General features: G+C 35.7%; 1 protein-coding gene across 1 annotated transcript in view; it reads left to right on the forward strand.

The window, feature by feature from the left end:
- NAV3 (neuron navigator 3) overlaps positions 1 to 20,294 on the forward strand; it is a 261,611-nt gene that overhangs the window by 97,949 nt on the left and 143,368 nt on the right. The window contains exons 5-7 of the mRNA XM_031047935.2: positions 3,326 to 3,503; positions 16,326 to 16,394; positions 19,065 to 19,204. Of these exons, the coding sequence (XP_030903795.1) occupies positions 3,326 to 3,503; positions 16,326 to 16,394; positions 19,065 to 19,204 (387 nt within the window). The remainder of the gene's footprint in view (positions 1 to 3,325; positions 3,504 to 16,325; positions 16,395 to 19,064; positions 19,205 to 20,294) is intronic.

Consider the following 20,294-nt stretch of genomic DNA (forward strand, 5'->3'; position numbering starts at 1 on the left):
TTATTAGTAGTAATGTTGTCAGGATGAGTCTGAAAATTATCGTATTCCTTTGATGTCATTTATTAAGTGAAAGAGTGAATGGTCTTGATGCTTCTATTACAGCCCTGTTTGCTATATTAGTCACCACAAGTGATTGCCTAATACAGTGACAATTAGGTTAATAAATATATTAAAACCATTAAAATAGTCTTAATTAGTATGTAATATTTGCTTTGTTAGTGTAGAATTAAGTGAGGTGGATACTTTATCTTGTGAACTGATAAAATGTATACTAGCATTTGTCCTGTAACAAATTAAGCAGTTCAGCGAGGTGCTGTGCTCCCTCAAACTCCCTCTGACCTCCATAGCAGCTAAAGGTAACACTTATTTATGAGATGTAACCCTATATTTTTATTTTGCTTGTAGCACAATTAAGCTAAAGGATTTTTTTTTTCCAGAGATGGTAATTTTAATTGAATTTTAGAAAATATACAGAAATTAACTCAGAATAGTTATCTTTTACCATCTCTACCTTTTTAGTACCTTAGCAGAAGTGTAACACAACCACAATACATAGTGTATATGCATGTTTATAGTCCATTCATGAAAGCTTCTTAACTGATTTGAAAGAACTCTATATACTGTAGATATGTTGTTGCAAGAGAATACTGAACATTTGCATGTTGCCTTTCATCTCAGAGTTGTCCTTTTAAGCACAGCCTATTTTTACTTGCATATAAAATAGCGATCAAATCTGTGACTAGCATCAATTTATTTTATGATAATGCTCTTCATTGTTTAGTAGCATGACACAGCACATGGCACTATTTTTCTGAGTGCATTCTGTAATACATTCCTTTATTCATAACTTTGTTTTGCTTTGGAACATCAGTTAGAAAATTTTTTAATACGATGTAAGCTTCAACTGTGTAGCCTGAAGTTCAAATACTATTAAAAGCAATATTTCTAATTAGTGTTATATATAAGGACTATTTTTTAAAACTTTCACTCATCTTCAAAACTGACTTTTAGTAAGGCAGGCCATGAGTTCTGAAGTAAGATTAAAAGTAGTCTTGCTGTTTTGCAGTTGGTCATGAATCTGGTATAAATCTGCTAAAATCCTTGTAATTATACTAGTTCAAAGTTTCACAGTACTGTGAATTCCTTAAATATACTATATTTAGCATGTACAATCTGGGAATAATTTCTCTTGAGGAGAAGAAATTGAGAAAAAACAGATTTTTTTTTTTTTAATCATGAAATTGTCAATTTATCTTCCCAGTGTCTTGTCAGCACATTGATGTTTAAAAAAATTCAGTTTAGAAACCATAAATCTGTTGCTTGCAACACGCTTTGGTAAATGTATCTTGTTACTACTGTGCCATTTATTAATAACCATAAAGTTTTTGCAACAGTAAACCATGATCTTAGAAAGGTTTGAAGATTTCACAACCAGCTTCCCGCCTCATTTTGAGACTTGAGCAAGGAGGTCTAGAAGAAAGGTAATTTTCAAATCTTGACTGCAAGATCTATATTGGAGAACCCAAAAGATAAATAGTAACCCAGCTTCCTACAAAGAGCACTCCACTTCTCTTCCCTGCAAGTAGTACACATTAGAAGTTTCTGGATTTTTGTTCTGTTGAAGAGGTATCTTCCAACTTCAACTTTTTCCTACTTTAAAAGTTGGACAGAAAAAGGAGTTAAAATCTGTTAACATTCTCCTTTAGAAATACAAAAGAATGTGGTTAAACACAAAATGATCAAAATTTTAGGATAAAATATTTTGAGTGAAATATAAAAGAGGGTTTTTTCTTCGAGAATTAAGTGACGCAAAATCATAAGAGTAAATAAACCAGTATAACATACAGAAAATCTTTTAGCATCAGAGCATATGGACAATTATGTGATTTTGTTGTTTTTTAAAGATAATTTTACATATAAGTTTTCTGTTTTCCTTGATAATTATCTTCCTTGAAACCACCATGTTTCGTTGGTTTCCTTGAAAGCTTCTAGTTCTGAGACAGTTATTCTGCATATGCCTGGTGGTCTCATGGGGAATCAAAGATCCTGCAGCACCTTCATAGGAAGGTGCGAAAGTATGGATATTTAGAACAAATCTTTATTTTGCAAAGTATATTCCTGTGTCCAGGATTATGTTGGTTTTTGAAGAAACTGGTCGAGAGCTTAAGGACTCCACTGTTTGCTGGCCTGTTAATGTATGTGCTAACATTTCATCTAATCCTATTAAAGGAAAATTAATATTGTTTAAAAGACATGAACAGTCATTGTTTATAAATTCTGCTTTCAAAATTACCTAAGAAAGCTGTGTAGCACATACAGCTCAGTATTTAGACTTGCAGGGAAAGCAGAAAATTGCAGTGTTGCATGTTAGGTTACAAGGCCTAATGAAAAACTTTCACAAGAAGTTCAGTGCCAAAGAAAATTAATAATGAGGTTATGAGCAAGCCTATGCACTGCGGATAATTTCATTAAAGTCTCCTGAGGCTTCTTTTTTTGACACAGAGATCTTTTATGAACAAAGGATAACATTATTCTTTTGAACCCTTCATCTCATCCTGGCAAAAACTAAGAAAGGAACAGCAGACATGAGGATACCACTGTGGCTCCCCAGAATTTCACATGAGTAGCTCTTTTAGCTTCATGTGACAGCTGTAGTTTTGAAGTCTTCATTAATCAGTAATAGCCATGTAAAAGAGAAAGCTGGAAAATCATGTAGTTCAAAAGTTCAAAGATGTGTTCATCTACTTTACTGTCATTTTTTTTAGTGTTTTCCATTAATCTTCTTTCCTGTTCCTAGCAAATTTATGTGAATGGGTATGTGCTCACTCAGAACACTGTTACCATCTCCTCCTTCTGATTTTTTACTAGTCATTGTTTCCACTGTGCACAGAATGTGCCCCAAAATTAAAAAGAGGCATTCACAGCCATGAGGTAGAAGTGTGTACCTTAGGCTGGAAAGAATTTGGATTTTTCTAAATGCTTCTCTGCTTACTAAGAATATTTTTACTGTGTTGAGGCAGGACTATTCATTTCAAATTATGTATGTTATTCCATGACCACGTACATGTGACTCATCATGAAAGCATTATATGGATTTGTGTTTGTTGCAACAATGACCCATAAATAAGAAAGATTACCATAGATTATCAGTGCTACCTAACAAGTCCCTGATATGAGAGATAAATGAAAAGATAGGAGGCATAAACATGGGTAGCTATAGGTATGTTTAGAGATGTTTTACTATAAAACTCTTACAAAACAGAAGTCTAAAACCACAGTATTTTCACTTCTTATTCTCTCCTTTTTTTGTTTTGTTTTTAAATAGAAATAAGGAATGGAAATTTGAAAGCCATTTTAGGGCTGTTTTTCAGTTTGTCTCGGTACAAACAGCAGCAACATCATCAGCAACAGTACTACCAGTCTTTGGTGGAGCTACAACAGCAAGTCCCTTCTCCTTCAGCTGAAATCAGCCAGTCCAAAACACACCAAGATATGCAGTCGAGGTAAGCTAAAAAGTTAATTTTCTTTGGTGTAAAACCCTTTTATTTTTCTCTTAAAAAGAAGACAGAGTTTTGTGAAAAAATTGAGCCACTTTAAGATGTAAAAGACTAGGGATTTTTAAGCTATTTTTTTTTAAATTAATGTAGGCAAACAATATCTGAAGTGTGATTTTGTTATTAAGCTTGTGTTTCCTGGGAGTTAATGTACAGTGAGAGCAGAGAACACTCTCAATTAAAGTTAGTCCCAGTTTAATTAATTTTAAGGCATTCTTTCAATTTAATAATGATTCTACTGTCCTTTGCACAGTAAGAGAAAATTAGCACACCATGAGGTTAGTATACTGGTTATTTTCATGTTTTTTCATATACCCACTTCCAAATCTAAACAGGCAATTTCAAATGATTTGCAAAATACATGGGGAAAAGGCATAAGTAATACTTTAATTTGTCAAAACTGTTTTCATCCCCACACATTCTAGGTTTGAGTGCCAGATTCTGTTTGAGTGCTTTTCAAAAGGGAAAAGAAATGGGCTCAGGCTAGTTGTTTTATTTAAGTAGTTGGGTTATTATTTAATTTTAGGAAAGGAAAGCACTCAGCAGAATCCTTAATTGATGAATTACATTTCTGTCAGACCGAGGCTGAAAACATATTTTGAAAAGTTATTTGCTTTAAATGGAGACCAACTTATAATTTACAGGGAAGTCAAAAAAAGGCATTCACATGCAGTGCTATGTAAAGTGTAATTCTTTATGAAGAGTTCTAGATATTGCTCTGTTGGGTTTATTTCTTGTTTGATTTATTATTTCCTTGTTTGAAATTTTTTGCATTCTTACTGAACAATTGTATGTCTAGAATGTTATAAATCAAGGATGACTTAAAAGTATCAGGCTACTAGAACGAAATTTTGGTTCTGAATCCATATCGTAATTACACTTTGTGTTTATAATAGATATATTTCTTTGGTTGAGAAAATGTCACACTTCAGCCTAATTGAAATCTATGTCTTGATACTAGGAATGTTACAGAACTATGTTTATAGGAAAATGTTGCTGATGACATTTTAGTTACCTCACTTGATATAAAAATCAAGATAAAATTACGTTTGTCTTGGGCATTACAATGTGAAATGCATTTTTTTTCTCTGCTACTGAAAAATAACGTCTTTGAATGCTTTCTCTGTGAAGTTTACTATTACCATGTAATTTGGGGGACTGTGGTGGGACCCTAGAAGAATCTGACCATGCTGAGCATTTTCTGAAGTTGAATTTATGCTTTATGAAGGATATTTAGTACTGGATAAGAAACAATAACATCCTATTATTCAGAGATTATTTGTTTTTCCTGTGAATGTAGGTCTACAAGTGTTCACTGCTTTAATCAGTGGAACTAAGGACTTAGCCAGATTCAAGTAAATACCTTTGTTTAATGGGTTTTGCTTATAATTTTGTAAAAGAACTGGAATTTTTCCTGCTTTTCTAATATACACATGGCGAATATTTAATAAAAAAATACTTGCCATGTTTCTTTTTACATCACCACTATTGCAAGGAATTCTGTTTGCCCAAAAAAGCTTGGAGCATAGCAGTTGTTCACTATTTGGAAGGCAGCAATTGCACACTAGGCCTTTGTCTGCTCAGGAATGGTAGGCAAATAAGGCATGAAATTTTTATAAAGGTTTCTTTTCATTATAATTCCCCAAGATCTCATGGTCTGTCAGTGCATTTTTCTGATCTTTTACTTTGCTGTGTTTATATATACCTAATTAGGAGGAAAGGTAATCATTCCATTTTCAAAACCCCAGCATTCATGCCTTCATAAAGTGACATCTAAGGCTGGTTTAACAAAATTTCTGCTTCCATCAGTGTGCTTTAGATCTACTTTGATGGCAGGAGTTTAAAATAATTTAATTCTTTGATTAAATTTCTGTTCATATCTGTGTTTTGGCTGCAAATTTTTTCTATTTTAAAAAATATTACACCGAGATTGGTACCATCTTTCTTGTATATATAAACTGAAAGCAAGAATTTCCTGTTTGTTTTCAAACATACATATATAGAAGGTTGATATTTGTCAGCATAAATGTCTGTCTTATACCTAAGGGTATTTTATTGGACTTGAAGATAAATCACCTGAGAACACCTGAGAAATAAATCTGTCCTTTTGAGGAACTGTATACATTTAAGTGCATTTGATATGCATGTGTTTGTATGTGTGCAGAGATGTAAGCAAAACCAAAACATATACACTGACAAAAGGTGGATTCTTTCTACAGACTTTGTACTTTTAAAAAGTGTACAGTAAGCAATCACATTTTGGGTTGTAATTTAAGTCTCTGAAACTATGTCTTAATACTTGCAGTTACTTTAGGTTAGATTATTCTGTCAGAAAAGTTATATTCTTTGTTGCCTTCAGCAAATGTATAGGAAGCATATTACTTAATTTCTGCTCAATTTCCTAGGTGTTATGATGTGCTCAGTAATCATCAATGTCTGTGGTAATGATCACTACTAACTGCTTTATCTACTCTGGTATCAACCTCAGTGAGAGTGCTTGGGCCCTTTGCCAACAAAAGCTGTAACAGGCACAACAAGTAGTATTAGGATCCTACAGCTTTCATAGCCAGGTTGTTTTGATATAGTAAACAAAGAGAAGCCCCAGGTTATAATCAGAAAATTATGAGACTGACAGGATTAGGTTTGTGCAGACATGGGGAATTCAGGAGTCTAATTCAGGAGGATAGCTGTGCTTGTATGACTAGGTAATTGTATCTCCTACAGGAGACAACACAAATGAGGGATGTAATTAAAATGATTTGTGGATGTCGTGGTTTAAGATGAGCCCAGGACAATGGAGGAGCCTCTTTCCCCCTTAGTGTAAAGTTTGCATAGGAGGATAATGAATATTCTGCAGCAGGCTCTTAACAAAGTTATCTAAATTTGGTCAATGTGCTAATGCTTTACATTCTTAATCCCATTTAATCTGTCCATAACTAAGCTCAGAGTTGTAAAAATGGTGCACACAGACGGGAGCAAGATTCTTTTATGTGAAAGAGTATCACTGGTCTATGAGTCCTAGGGCCAACAACAACATTTCAAATTAAATGTGAAAGAATAAAAGAAATTCATTGATGGTAAGTGAAATTTTGTTGCAAAGAATATTTTTTATTTATGAAAAATTGTAATTTCATACCACTAAGTATAAAAACTCTAAAAATTATTTAGATAATTAGTGGAAAAATCTGTGGTAAATAATGAATGGTAACCTAAGGGAGACAATGGGTTTAGATGTGATTTCAAATTTCTTTTTATCCTAAAATTTCCTATATTATTGTATGACTAACTATGGAAATTGAATTCTTTAAAATCTGAGGTAGGCACTTCATTCTTTCCTTATGACTTTGCTGCAGCTTTGAGATTGAGTTAAAAAATACAGTGCTGGTGGCCTTATTTATATGTCAGTACATATAGATTACAACAATAGTTACATTATATTTTTATGCTTTGCTTTTCTAGTGGATTCCATTATCACAGCAATACATCCAAACTTTCTGCAGTGATGATCTTTCAACCACCCAGATACTAAGAGAAAACACATGTGGATGAAAGAAGTTCTGTCTCATTTATGGATTAGGCAGTGACTGGTTTCAGTAAGCTGTCAGCAAAATTCCCCAAGATGGACAAACTATTTTATCACGTACAGGAATGATGAGCACAGCTTGAGGTCCAGATGGATTTTGTTAAATTTGTTATATTAAAAGAGCACCCTGGTTTTCCTAGTCATATAAACAAAGTTAGGTAGCTGATTTCTACGGGCAGTTGCATATATAACTACTGCAAGGAACTAGGTTTCAAGTTGCCTCCTGCTCAGAAGTACTAGGGAAAAAATGAAGTATATTGGACATGCAGCTTGTGCTGGGTGAAATACAGTAATGCAAATGTCGTGGTTATGCTTACGAATCTCAATAGATCCATGCCGAAATACTGGCAATATCTATGCCAATCTTCATTATACCACTCTGAATTTAGAAGGTGGTCTTTGTTTCAATTTTCTGGAGATTTAAAATGTAACCTAAACAGTCTACACCAAGTGCATTGCACTGACATAGGCTAAAAAACAGAATGTGCTATAGTCATGTGTCTTCCTTGGTTAATGGAAGGAAAACAACGAACCGAGTCTGTGCACTGTCTTTAGCTCTTGCCATTCCTAGCCACTTGGTTTAGTGAAGTGAAACAAGTAGGTAGTTCCTGCTTTTACCAGTACAGCATCATTATCTAATGACTGCAAAGAAGATAATATAGAAAAATATTTATTTCTTCTTTGTATTCTCTGTTTTCTAGGTAGGGTCTAATCAGGCAAACTACTATTAGTCTAATTTGATGTACTTTTATGCATCTAGGAGATAATGAGGAATAAATTGCTTGATGTGACTGCATCAGGATCTGTAGCAGCTGACCTTCAAATGGACCTTACGGATTTAATTGTACTTTAACTGTCCTATCTTTCCATCTTGAAAATCGGCTTTTGCCCCATTTTGTTCTACTCCTCAAAGACACAGTCATAACAGTCCTCAGGATTCCCAAAGAAAAGAACTTTAGGAAGGAAGCTCACTTGTCTTCCATTGTCCTGAAGTCCAAGTAACTAAAGTAAATATCTCCATTTCCCAATTTAATCAGTTAACTCTGTACCTAAGCAAATATATGATATTTAATAATGATAAATTGCATAAATTAGAGAAAAGACTTGTTCCTGTGATAAGTACTATATAGGTCATCACTCAAAGTGGCTCTTTTTCCGCATGCCATTTGATTACCTTACATAGCTATGAAATTAATTTATGCATTTGATAAAACTGTCATTACATGCTGAGAATTACTGTAGTTTCAGGGGTTTTCTAGGCCACGGCTATGATATATGGACAGAGTATGTTAAAAAGTACATCTTCATAATCTCATATAAATTAATATTACTGCCATAATTTAATTATTTTTCTTAAAATTCCTTTTAATAGCTATATTTTGAAATAGCTTGCAAAAATGCATCAGCACTATAAATTTCATAAAGCATACTTCTGTTTCCTTTGGCAGATTCAGAAATTATCATAGTCCAAAGAGTTACTTTTTGATGATGGCAAATGCCTAACCTTTCTAATAACCTTCACACAAAAAAGCAGCACAATGCAATAGCAAGAATGTATTTGCCACATACCCCTTCCCTGTAGCCCATCCTCTATAAGACAAGAAGATATCTAACAATATTTCTTAAGCTTAAAGTTAGGGGGCAAAAAGGGAGGTTTTGAAACAGACTCAGTTTCTAAAACAAATGATCTTCTCTATAGCTGTAAGACAGAACCTACTAGATAGAAAATATAAAAATGTAAATTATAAAGCATTTTCTAGCCTCTCAATAGCTTCTAAATCTATCCTAAAGAAGATTCATTCAAACTTATAATTTCCTCTTTAGCCATTGCACTACCAGCCTCTCAGAAACTGCTTGTGTCTTTTACTTTCTTACATAATTCTGTGGGATGGATCCTGAAAAACAAGCTCTTTATGGTTGGTACCTGCCCTTGTGTGTTATTTAGTATGTTCTACATTTCTTCCTCTCTGCAAAGTACCTGATATTTGACTGAAAATTTTCTTTAGGATCCTGTGACATGTAGGTACACTGATTTCTCCTGTTTATAAATAACCTCTGCCATCTGCTTGAGAATGGTATTTCTTTCTCCACCTCTTGTTTTGTTTGCATTTCAAAATGTGGTTTCCATCTTTTCTCCTTCTCTGTTCTTACAATTTCCAAAAGAGCATTTTAATTTATTTTATTGATGATTCTCATCCTGTGCATTTCAGATATCATTGTCTGGCACTTATCTCCTTTGCCACTGATTACTTTTAATATTTCAGTTCTGATGCACTTTGGCCATAATTTTCCCTGTTGATAATCCAGATGATGTAGAATTTAATGGGAAGTGTTCCATTCGTCCTTGTTGCATTTGAATCCAACTTTTCATATATTTCCTTTTGAGGAAATAGAAGCTTCATAATGTAGTTATTTTCCCTTCAAACATTCTTTATTGCTCTACCCTCACTCTCCATAGAGATTCATCGATTCTTCTATTGTCTGGTTTTGTGTATATGGTTAGTCTTTTCCTTGCATTCTTGCTTTTATTTAAGTCAGATTTATATTTGTACTGCTAGTTTCTTTGCTATTGTCAGTCCTTTCTGTCAACTTTTATCTCTTAGTATTTTTACAGACTTCGCAATAAATGTGATATTCTACATACTGTCATTTTGCAGATGTCAGTTAATGAAATAACATCCCATGTTGCAGCTGCTATGGAAAAGATAACTCTCTTCTGTCTTCATTTACCAAATAAAAATCCCAACCCCAAATCCATACACTTCCAAAGTGCTGCTTATGACAATTATTGCACATGGAAAATGGATTAAAATAGAAGTTGGAAAAAAAAAGTTTTTTAGTATTTAAAAATCACCACACTTAAAAGAGAGAAATTAGCAGTTTAGGAAAATCACTTATATATATATATGTATTTCTGTTTTGGTTTGCTTTTTTAAAAATGCTTATGGGAGCATAGCTGAAATGTTGGTAGAATGTTTTGTAATTTCTTTATCTTGCATAATTTTTACTATTTTAGAGTCAATGGGGAGACCAAACAAAATGCTCACCAATGTACTTTAATATCTTTGCCAAAAACAAGCTTAAATATGTGATAATTGTTTGACTGGTTTGTGGGAATCACAGCCATACTTTAGGATGCATTAATGAATGTCCATTTTCTGGAAAACTGTGAAAAGGTTCAAGGGACGATGAGTGTAGGTTTGAAGAATTGACAGCCTCAGGCTTTCTGGCACCCCCTTTTTCATTCCCTCTAGGAGAAAACTTTGTTACAGTCTTATTCTATCAAACTGTGGAACAAAATAGTGGCATGTATTACTGTGCAGATCATCTGATACAATTTTGTTCTAGTGCAAGATCATAAATAGTATGGGGGTAAGATCATAATAGGATATGATTGGTCCCAAAAGAGTAGCCCTAGTTCTGGCAGCACACAGTTACCCACTTGGCCAATTTGTCAGAAAATAAGTGTTTTTTTAAAGGTTGCATTATTTTAGGTGAGCTACAGGTTAAGCACAATAGCTAGTTTTTTTTAAAGGTTGCATTATTTTAGGTGAGCTACAGGTTAAGCACAATAGCTAGGTAGCACATTTATTATTTGATATGCTCTTAATTTCTTTAATGTTGTGATTCATATATTCTTTCATTATTTCCACAAAACACCTGTGCTACAAACACTGGGACCTGGGTGGGTATGGTCACTATGGCAGATGATTAGTTCTTATTATGAGTCACTGTGTTCTGCAAGAACATGAATGTTAATTCAAGACTAGCATTATCTGCATTTTGGTTTATGGGTCGTGAACAACAGGACAACATTGAAAACACAATTTTACTAGTACCTCCAAGCCTGAATCAGTTGGAGACAGATTTCTTGTATAAGATGCCAGAAGTTCAAAAAAGCAGAAAGGAGAAATGTCCACCTAATATAGAACAGATGACATGCTGTGAGCTACAGCTGCCTGAGCCATCAATAGTTCCTCTTATTTCTGTGTTAGATATATATATATATACATAAAATAGTACATTTATAAAATATAAATTATATATATATCTATAAACCGAATATACATATGTAGCATTTATGTATAAATAACATTTTTAATATATTTACATCAATAGAAACATACAGATGGATATAAGCATGTATTAATTCATCAAGATTGGGCTAAAAAGGCAAAAGAAATGCCTGGAAAAAAAATGTTTATGGGAAAATTCAATTTTTTTGGGTTTCCTCCTTAGTGTTCTTTGGCTGTCCACTTGAGGAAGCAGTCAGGGACCTTCTACCTGTCCAGATTGGTATGCGGAGTAGCCTGGAAACTTACTGGCATTTCTCCAGACACACCTGAATTTGAACTTGAAAATACTATCTCTTGTGCTGTTTGCCAGGCAGGCTGCTTAGAAGTATGCAACCAAAGAGCTTGTTTAGAAAATAAAAAGAAAAAAAAAATCTGTACAGCACAATCAAGACCTTCTGGCGAAATTTTTACATTGCAAATGCATTCTTTTGAAACTTGTTTTGTTTTGTTTTTTATCAGGGAACCATTCTAATAGTAAAATCTCGGGTCATTCTGGAGTGCATTTCCTTAGTGATATAAATATAACTTTATAAGATCAACAGCATATTAAAATTCAAATATGCCAGTAAGGTAGAAAGACTTTGATTACATACTACAAACCTCTTTGCCTTTTGTGTAGTTTTAACAGATCACATAGTTGGCATTTTAGAAGCACCATGTGGCTCTCAACATTATAGGAAAATGACAGTTTGATGTAACATGATGCTTTTGATCTTTTGAAAGACTGTTAATAAAGAGTTGATGATATTCAGGGTGATGCTGCATGGGTTACTTTTTGAAGAAGGAGGTTAAAATAATTTCAGCTTGATTCGTGCTCTTTATCGAGGTTTATAGGAGCTTCATCCTCCAGCTTTACCTGGTATACACACTTTCAAGGAGCTGCTCTTTTGTCTGGTGTTCCGTGGTATTTGCATAACAGCAAGGCAGACTTTGTGAGAGTTCAGTACAGTGTTGAGCAGTCACTTGCATTCCCTCTTCATCTTATTTGCTTTTATTTGCCCATTTCAGTTGTGTATTGCAATTCACTTTTAGTGGGAAGACATTTAAGAACTTTTAGTGTTGTACCTTACACTGACTTCCTAGGTTCCCCTACACCTTTTAGGACCATTTCTTAACCCTTCTATCCTGATTGCCACTGCATGTCCTGCATCAGTTCGCCATCTAGGTGGAATGTGGTGCATAGATCCCCAATGCAACTGGCTGTAAATAGGGCAGAGTCCTGGTTCCTGTAGCAGCATGGCTGTAGGACAGCTGTAGTGTTCCCAGTCAGCACCTCAGGGTCGCTACAGTCTCTAGCAGTAGCTATTTTCTCAGTACTACCCCAGCTACCACTGTGCTGGACTGCCTTTCTTAGCAGTCTTAGGATATTTATTCCATTTTCTCACAGCATTTAACTAAGGGACCAGCAGCCAAAATTACTCACTATCACTGTTTCATATCTGCTGTGTTGGCTAGTGTTTTCCTGATTTGCAAGAGAAAATATAGGGGCTTGATTCCAACCTGGAAGCTAGTTTGCAGAGTTCAGATGATTTCTAAGGATTTGGCATCATATGCATGTATGCCATCTTACCTATTTTGAATAGGATTTGCTTAACCAGGAGCATCTGCCTTCTCTTACCCTATGCATTAGGTGGAAGAGGAGACCTAAGCATGGTGCTTGGCCCAGGTTCAGTATTGCAGTTGCTTTCAACAATGCAATGCTTGATTGTAGCTTTGGGAGAAGCAGGGTTTCCTGTAGGCTGTGCAGTCAGGGTTGGTCTCCTCTGTAGTCTGCATGTTCTCTTCCAGCCAATGCCCTGTGGCTGGGCTCTTCAGGCAACTGCTGTGGCTCCTCTGAGGAGTGCAAGCCGTGACCATGTTGGGGGAGACGGGTGGAAGGGGTCTTTGGGGGAGACTTGCAAAAGCAGAGGCTTTCAAAATCCCTCTATCTGTCCCTCTGACAAGTAGATTCTTCCTTGTCCTAAATGCTATAGTGTTAAACTTGCACTGTCTGGTTTGTTGATGTGCATTTGCTGTTTTATGGCAGGCATATATTTCTTGTACCTCTGTGTGTATCTGTAATCATAAAAAATAACTGATTTAAACAAAACAGGTTTATTTTCCTAACTAACAGGTCTCACCCAGAGACAATTATCTGGTTGAATAGAGGGCAGCAGGTAAATATTTGTTTATACATTTGGAAGAGTGGCTAGACTGAAGTCTAGTCTTGCAACTGTGTTGCAGTTCACATCTGTAATTGTGGGGCCAGCAGCTGGGAAACAGGAACTGGTGTAAAGCCTTAATGGGCCCAGCACATCCAGTGCTAATTAGAAAGAAAACCCAAAGTCATTAGGAACTTGATGCACCTGGTTTATGAGCTGTTGAAGTTCTCTTCTTTCATTTGTCACAGTACTTTGGAAAATAGTCAGTTACAGTGGAAAGGATGCTTTACTGAGGTTGACACATCCATCATTCTAGCCTGTCTGGAAAGTTTGAAAGCAGTCTATAAGCTGACATTTCATGAATTTGCTAGTGGATGGAGTCCTAGGCATAGAAGGAAAAGATTCTCGCAGCATTTTCAGATAGGTGCTTCATGTATTTATTGCTATTAAAAAGAAAAAAAGAAAGGTGCAGTCTGCCTGTGGACTAGTTTACCAACAGTTTAGCAACATCACTCAGATTAAGTTATTTGATCTATCCAGTTACTTTGGAATTGTGTTGTTTGAGGTAGAAAAGCTACAATATGCTATGACAATGCATCCTATTCACTCTGTTTTTCCAGTTCACTGTCTGTGTTGATTGTACTGTGTATCATTTTACCTTTTACAACATAAACCCACTAAGGTTTTATTTGACATGCCATTTTTCTCACAACCTTCTTAGTTTAGTCAATGCAGATAACCATCTAACCATTTCTAGATTCCTTCTTTTTAAATATGTTGAAAAAACACAAGTGGAAGATCTTATTAAAAAAAGGGCTATTACACCAGGCACAAATATAGCAATTTCAGCAAAATAAGCTATGCCACATTTGTACATATGCCACATATAAGTCCAGATGTTATTAGGAAAGATAGTCGTAAGTGAAATATAATTAAATATATTATTATTTAATTTTATACTACTAATGACTACGTAGATAAAATTTATAAGGTCTAATTATTATGATACTTTCATAATATACTATAATTCCCACAGACATTATGGTTGTATAAAAAAGCACTTTGTCAGCATTTTTGTGAAGATATATGTCACAGAATTGAACGCTGCTTTTATATATTGAATGATTATTTTTTGACCCCTGAAGACTGAAGTATTCTCTTCTATATTTGCCATGTGTACTTGTGCCATTTGTAATTGCCAGGCACAGAGGTAATGTTGAACCCTTTATTAGGGTTTAATTTGGTAAAGCAACAATGATCACACATCCCATTCAAGTGGGATTGTCCCTTGGTTTGTGCCTTCTCCTTGCACCTCTACAGGACTGCTGTGCCAGTATGGGAAGATCTTTCTGCCCCTTAAGGAGCTTTTCCCATCTGCTCTATACTCCAGCTATGTGCTTCAGTAGACCAGCAGAAATTGCTTAACATTCCTCTGGTAGACTTAATACCACCTGGTGTTTCTTATAAGTCCTTTCAGTATAAAGTCAGGACTAAAGTACTGTGGTTTCAGCTGCTACTTAGAATTGCTGGAAGATGCAAAACTGTAAGAGACAAAAGCAATCTGTGACTATCAAGGGTCCTGCTTACTCAGTTCTCCATCATTTCCTTAATAATGCAAGGAATTTGATGCTGTGATTGCACCTGCTTTAACCACCTGTCTATATCCTGAGGCTATGTGGATCCCAAAGGATGCACCTGTTTATGTGGCTGAAATTGCTTGGCAGGAGGCCTTACCTTGGCCGTACATTTGACAAATCCCCTATGCAAATGTCTAAAAGAATAGAGGCATAAATTTGCTCCTTAGTAATGACACATTGTTGGGTGTGAAAAGGAGCATACAGTTTTTAGCCCTGTAGCTCAGCATATGTTCTGTTGCAGAAGTACTGTTTGGATGCCTTAATAGACAAAGGGACATTTTTCTATTAAATTTAGCAGTGGGTCTAAGCACAAGGTCAGGGCTTCTCCTAATGAAGAATTAATTTCCTGGCTAATGCATCACATACATGACCTGTGCTGCTTCAACAGTAATGGAAACTATGAAGGGATGTTTCCTTCATATAACTCTACTGTCAGGAGGGTCACCTTTCTTTGGCAGGAATTTTTCTGAGTCATAGAATCATAGAATCATAGAATAGTTAGGATTGGAAAGGACCTCAAGATCATCTAGTTCCAACCCCCCTGCCATGGGCAGGGACACCTCAAACTAAACCATATCACCCAAGGCTTCATCCAGCATCCAACCTGGTCTTGAACACTGCCAGGGATGGAGCACTCACTACCTCCCTGGGCAACCCATTTCAGTGCCTCACCACCCTAACAAAGAATTTCTTCCTTATATCCAGTCTAAATCTCTGCTGTTTAAGTTTCAACCCGTTACCCCTTGTCCTATCACTACAGTCCCTAATGAATAGTCCTTCCCCAGCATCCCTGTAAGCCCCCTTCAGATACTGGAAGGCTGCTATGAGGTCTTCACGCAGCCTTCTCTTCTCCAGGCTGAACAGCCCCAACTTTCTCAGCCTGTCCTCATTGGGTCTAGTATAGTAAATTTGTTCCTAGCTGCCATTCTGTGAACTCAGGTTGCTGGAGAAACTAGCAGCTATATATTTGTGCTTAGTACTTTTTGTGGATGAAAAATGGCACAAAGCTGAGGTACACCCTGTGTGAATTAAGCTAGACTTCAGTAATTCAGTCACTGCTGAAATTTGCTCTCCCTGTCTGTTCCTAAATTAATCTGTAGAAAATGAGACAAGTCATAACAATATCCATTATTTCATAATCTGTTCGTTATATCTCTCATAAAAGTCTGCATGTTTGCATTATTTCATTTATTTATTTTTTTTGCCAGTTAATTTGTGTTTCCTATCCACATTCAATTTGCATTCGTTAACTCATAGTTTGCTGGTAAGTGTGTTCTTTCTATACATGTTCAAAGTAATTCTTTAATTCAATTTCTCTGTTTCTTCTCATACAGTCTCACAGCCAGATATGCATCTCAGTCTAATCACAGTGGAATTGCAACCAGTCAAAAAAAGACTTCTAGGTCAGTTAAATATCTCTAATTTATTGCTTGTTAGTGATACTCAAGCAAGTATATGCCCACTGATATTTTATCCTTTGGACATAAGCAGACGTTAAACAATGTGCATTTATGTTATGTGTGCAAGCTATGCAGCTATGAGCTTTGCCACTGGAAAGCCTTGTACAGACTGGAAGGAGCTGATTTGTACTGTATATTACCAAAATTTCTGGTTGTTATGTATCCTGCATCTTTGTATCCTGCATGTAAAGTATTGGATGTGAAGGGGTAGTTGGTGATTTTAGTGCTCTCTACTCTCTGGATCAAATCCTTACTTTAGTAATGAGTGAAAAGAAGTTTGGGACTTCATCCCAGTTCCCACTAGATATTCTGCAAACCCACCTGGAAGGTTGAATTCATAGAGCCATCCTGATGCAGAAACAAAATAGAGCACAAAAAAGAACCTCTTCCAAGACTTCTGCTCTGTCAAGAGTAGCCTGCACACAGTCCCTACTAAGAGGCTGCTTTGTTTTGGCAATGAATTTGACAGAGCTGTGTGTTGGAGCTGACTTATTTCATATTTCATCAGTACTTTCAGTTTATCATTTCCATGAGCACTAAAATCTACAAGCCAGATTGCAGAGGAAAGAAACTGAGGTCTGAGGCTTACTCTTGTTTCTAACCTTTCTTTCCTTATTTTTGTTTTGTTTTGTTGGGTTTTTTTAGTGGGGGGGTGATAATGCGTTCATTAATTATACCTTTGCTGTACAGTTCATTGGTGAGAACAATGAACTCTAAACTGCATAATCTCCAATAAAGATTGCATTTTGCATTATTGCGCACTAACACAATCTGAGTTGCTGGTGATAGCTTGGAATGAGCTATACCATGGTCCAGTTGCTTTGCACCTGCATTTATAGGTCTACAGTTTTCCTTATTGCTGATGCTCCTGTCTTGTCCACATTCAACGTGTTGGGGTTAACAGTCTTATTGTCTAATACTTTAAATCTGTGGCAGTGTTTCAGGAGCCTGTTCTGAGGTATGTGACTTGTCCCTTATTTGTTATTCTCCTCTTTGCATTTCCTTAGCTGCTTAACATGATTCTGCAAAAACAATTTAAAACCTGAATTCAATTAAAAAAGACAGCAAATGAGGTAAACTGGAAAGTGTGTAGAGCAAATGACCTCATGTATAATGTGCTTATTGTGGCAAGTTCTCAAATTCTGGCATGCAGAATATATGCAGAACTATTTTATATTTTAACAGAACAGATGAGTTTCCAGTGTTGCACATGCCTTGTCATTGCTTTTTTCATTGCCTTTGACAAATGATGTCAGGGCTCTTGCTGCCTTTCAAATTAGGGTAATGAGAAGGAGCAAATGGATTTTTAAGTTTGTTTTAGTGCATTCTTCAGGGAACAGAAGATCGCTCGAATTCATGGGTCACGGTAAAGGTTAGCATGCTTGCAGCTGCAGAGCAGAGACAGTCTGCTCTGGGCTCAGCAAAGAGACTAGCAGGGCAGGCTGGCAGCCAGAATGAGCCATAAAAATAACTAGTGGATTAGCTCTCTAAGGTATAAATTGGTAAAGGAAGAGAACATGGAACTGTTTACATATGTTAGTTAATGAAAATAAAATTATTTGAACATTGTTGTTATACCAGTATATTAAACAAACAAAAGTTTGGAAGGAGTCTAACATTTTTTAATTATTTGTAATGTGATATTTTTTTTTCTCCCTTCTGATGCTGTGCTTTCAAAATACAGTGAAACTAATGGAATTTGATATCTCAGGTGTAATTTGTAATTCCACTATTAAAATCACCATATCATTCCAGTAAATGAGAAACAGAAGAGAGATCTCCAATGGCAAAAGACTTGATGACTGAAACATTTCATTTTGTCTATCAGATAACAAAACTGGAAAGGAATGGGGGTGCCCACAAAGATGCTGCAGAAAGTTTGAAGTAAAAATATAGTAAAGAATCTTACATCAAAGAGTAGATTCAGACAGAAAAAAGATGCAGGTGTACACACACCAGGACAACAGTCTCCATTTTTTTCTTAGCATAGCCACGCAGTAAGGTTCAGGTGGTGGCAGCAAATACTAACAAATGAATGGTATGGTCCACATTACATACTTCTATCTAAAAGGTATCCATGTATCTGTAGCATCTAGCTAAAATATGTATTTTCAATACTTTTCATTTAAAATAATAAGCCAATAGTCCTCTGAAAAAGAACTGAAGATAACTAAAAAGGCAGCTTTTATGCTAAACACAGCTGTGAAGCGTTTACTAGAGTAAGACATACAAAATACTTCTCCAGGTGTATTGTTCTTTCTAATCAATTTCTGTAACATTTCCTCTTCAAAAGTGTCAGATCTAAATTAAAGTTCATATTTCACTTCAAGGGTTTGTGAGGGTGAATCTGTTTTAGCAATGTTAATGGCAAATGCAAAGCATTTTACATGTCTTGTGACCCTAGAAAGCACCTTTTTCCCATTTGTGTGTGTAGGGATAAGCTTTTATTTTCATTTGTGGAGTCTAACTAATTGACTACTCCTGTTTATCATTGCTTACCTGAAATCACTGTTTTCAATTGTTGGTTTTAAATTCTGGTCTGTTATTTGCATACTTCCTCCTCTATATGTTGCACTACATAAAATGAACTGATTTCTGATTATGCCATTCCAGGCTTCCAGGACCCTCAAGGGTGCCAGCTGCTGGCAGCAGTACCAAAGTCCAGGGAGCTTCTAATTTAAATCGCAGAAGCCAGAGCTTTAACAGCATTGACAAAAACAAGCCTCCACAATATGCAAATGGAAATGAAAAAGGTGAGTGATTAAAAATTAAAAAGCTTACTTTACAACACATACAAGAGGAACAAAAGGAAATATCACCAGAAGAACCCATTCACAAGGGTTGAAGACTTGGTAAGAAGACCTATGCAGACAGAGCTCCGTATTAGGACTTGTGATTGAGCTGGGATTGAAATTCAGAACTGAAAACTTTCAAAATGTTATATTTTATCTCTCTTTGATGGAAATATCATTGGATGATTTTTCTGAAGTAAAAATGAACAAATAATTGGATGCCTATATTGGTCTACATTCAAATCTACTCATAGTCAAAGGAAGACCTACATAATTTTCAGGGGACTTTACATCTTAGCCGTGAATGGATAAGAATCAGAATATTATATTGGCATCAGAACATTTAATGCTTCTGTTCATTCAGAGCCTTACCTAGTGCATATATGTCTGAATAGAGGATTGGAATTAAGTCAAATGTAATGAAATTTGGCAGGGATTTGAATTCAGTGTTCATGTTTTATTGCCTCCTTTAAAGAGGAGCTTCCATTATGGAGACAAACTGAGTTCCCTGGATCCTTCTGTTTCTCCCACCCTGATACTGCTTTCCTGGAAAAAGAAATATGCCTCTTCAGGCTTTATCTCAGAAAAAATAACTTGCAAATTCAGCTTCATGAGTTGTGTAACTAATCCAGCCCCTATCCCCTTTCTTTCTCCTTTTGTGTAATGAACAGCATTTTATTCATATCTCTGGGTTAGAATACAGTTGAAAATGATACAATATACATAGTACCCGTTTGCATCCTTGGGGTCTGTGGGAGGAACAAGTATGCAGTGAATGTTCTTCATCCAAGCAACAGGCAGCTATCCAGACTTTTTTTTTCACAAAATTCTGATGAACACACTTTGCCCCTAGTTGTATCTGAAGATATAAAACCATGCTTTCAATAGTTATTTCTTTATTTTCTACTATCAGGGTTGAATGTTTTAGATAGTTCTGTAGTGGGATTTATTTTATTAAGAATTTGTTTGTGGCAAGACATCCAGGCTAAAACTAGAAAGAGATCAGGGTGAAATCTGAACAGATACTGTATAGTTCACAAGTGCGATAGTG

The sequence above is a fragment of the Melopsittacus undulatus genome, chromosome 5, assembly GCF_012275295.1.
Source record: "Melopsittacus undulatus isolate bMelUnd1 chromosome 5, bMelUnd1.mat.Z, whole genome shotgun sequence".
NCBI classification, from domain to species: domain Eukaryota; kingdom Metazoa; phylum Chordata; class Aves; order Psittaciformes; family Psittaculidae; genus Melopsittacus; species Melopsittacus undulatus.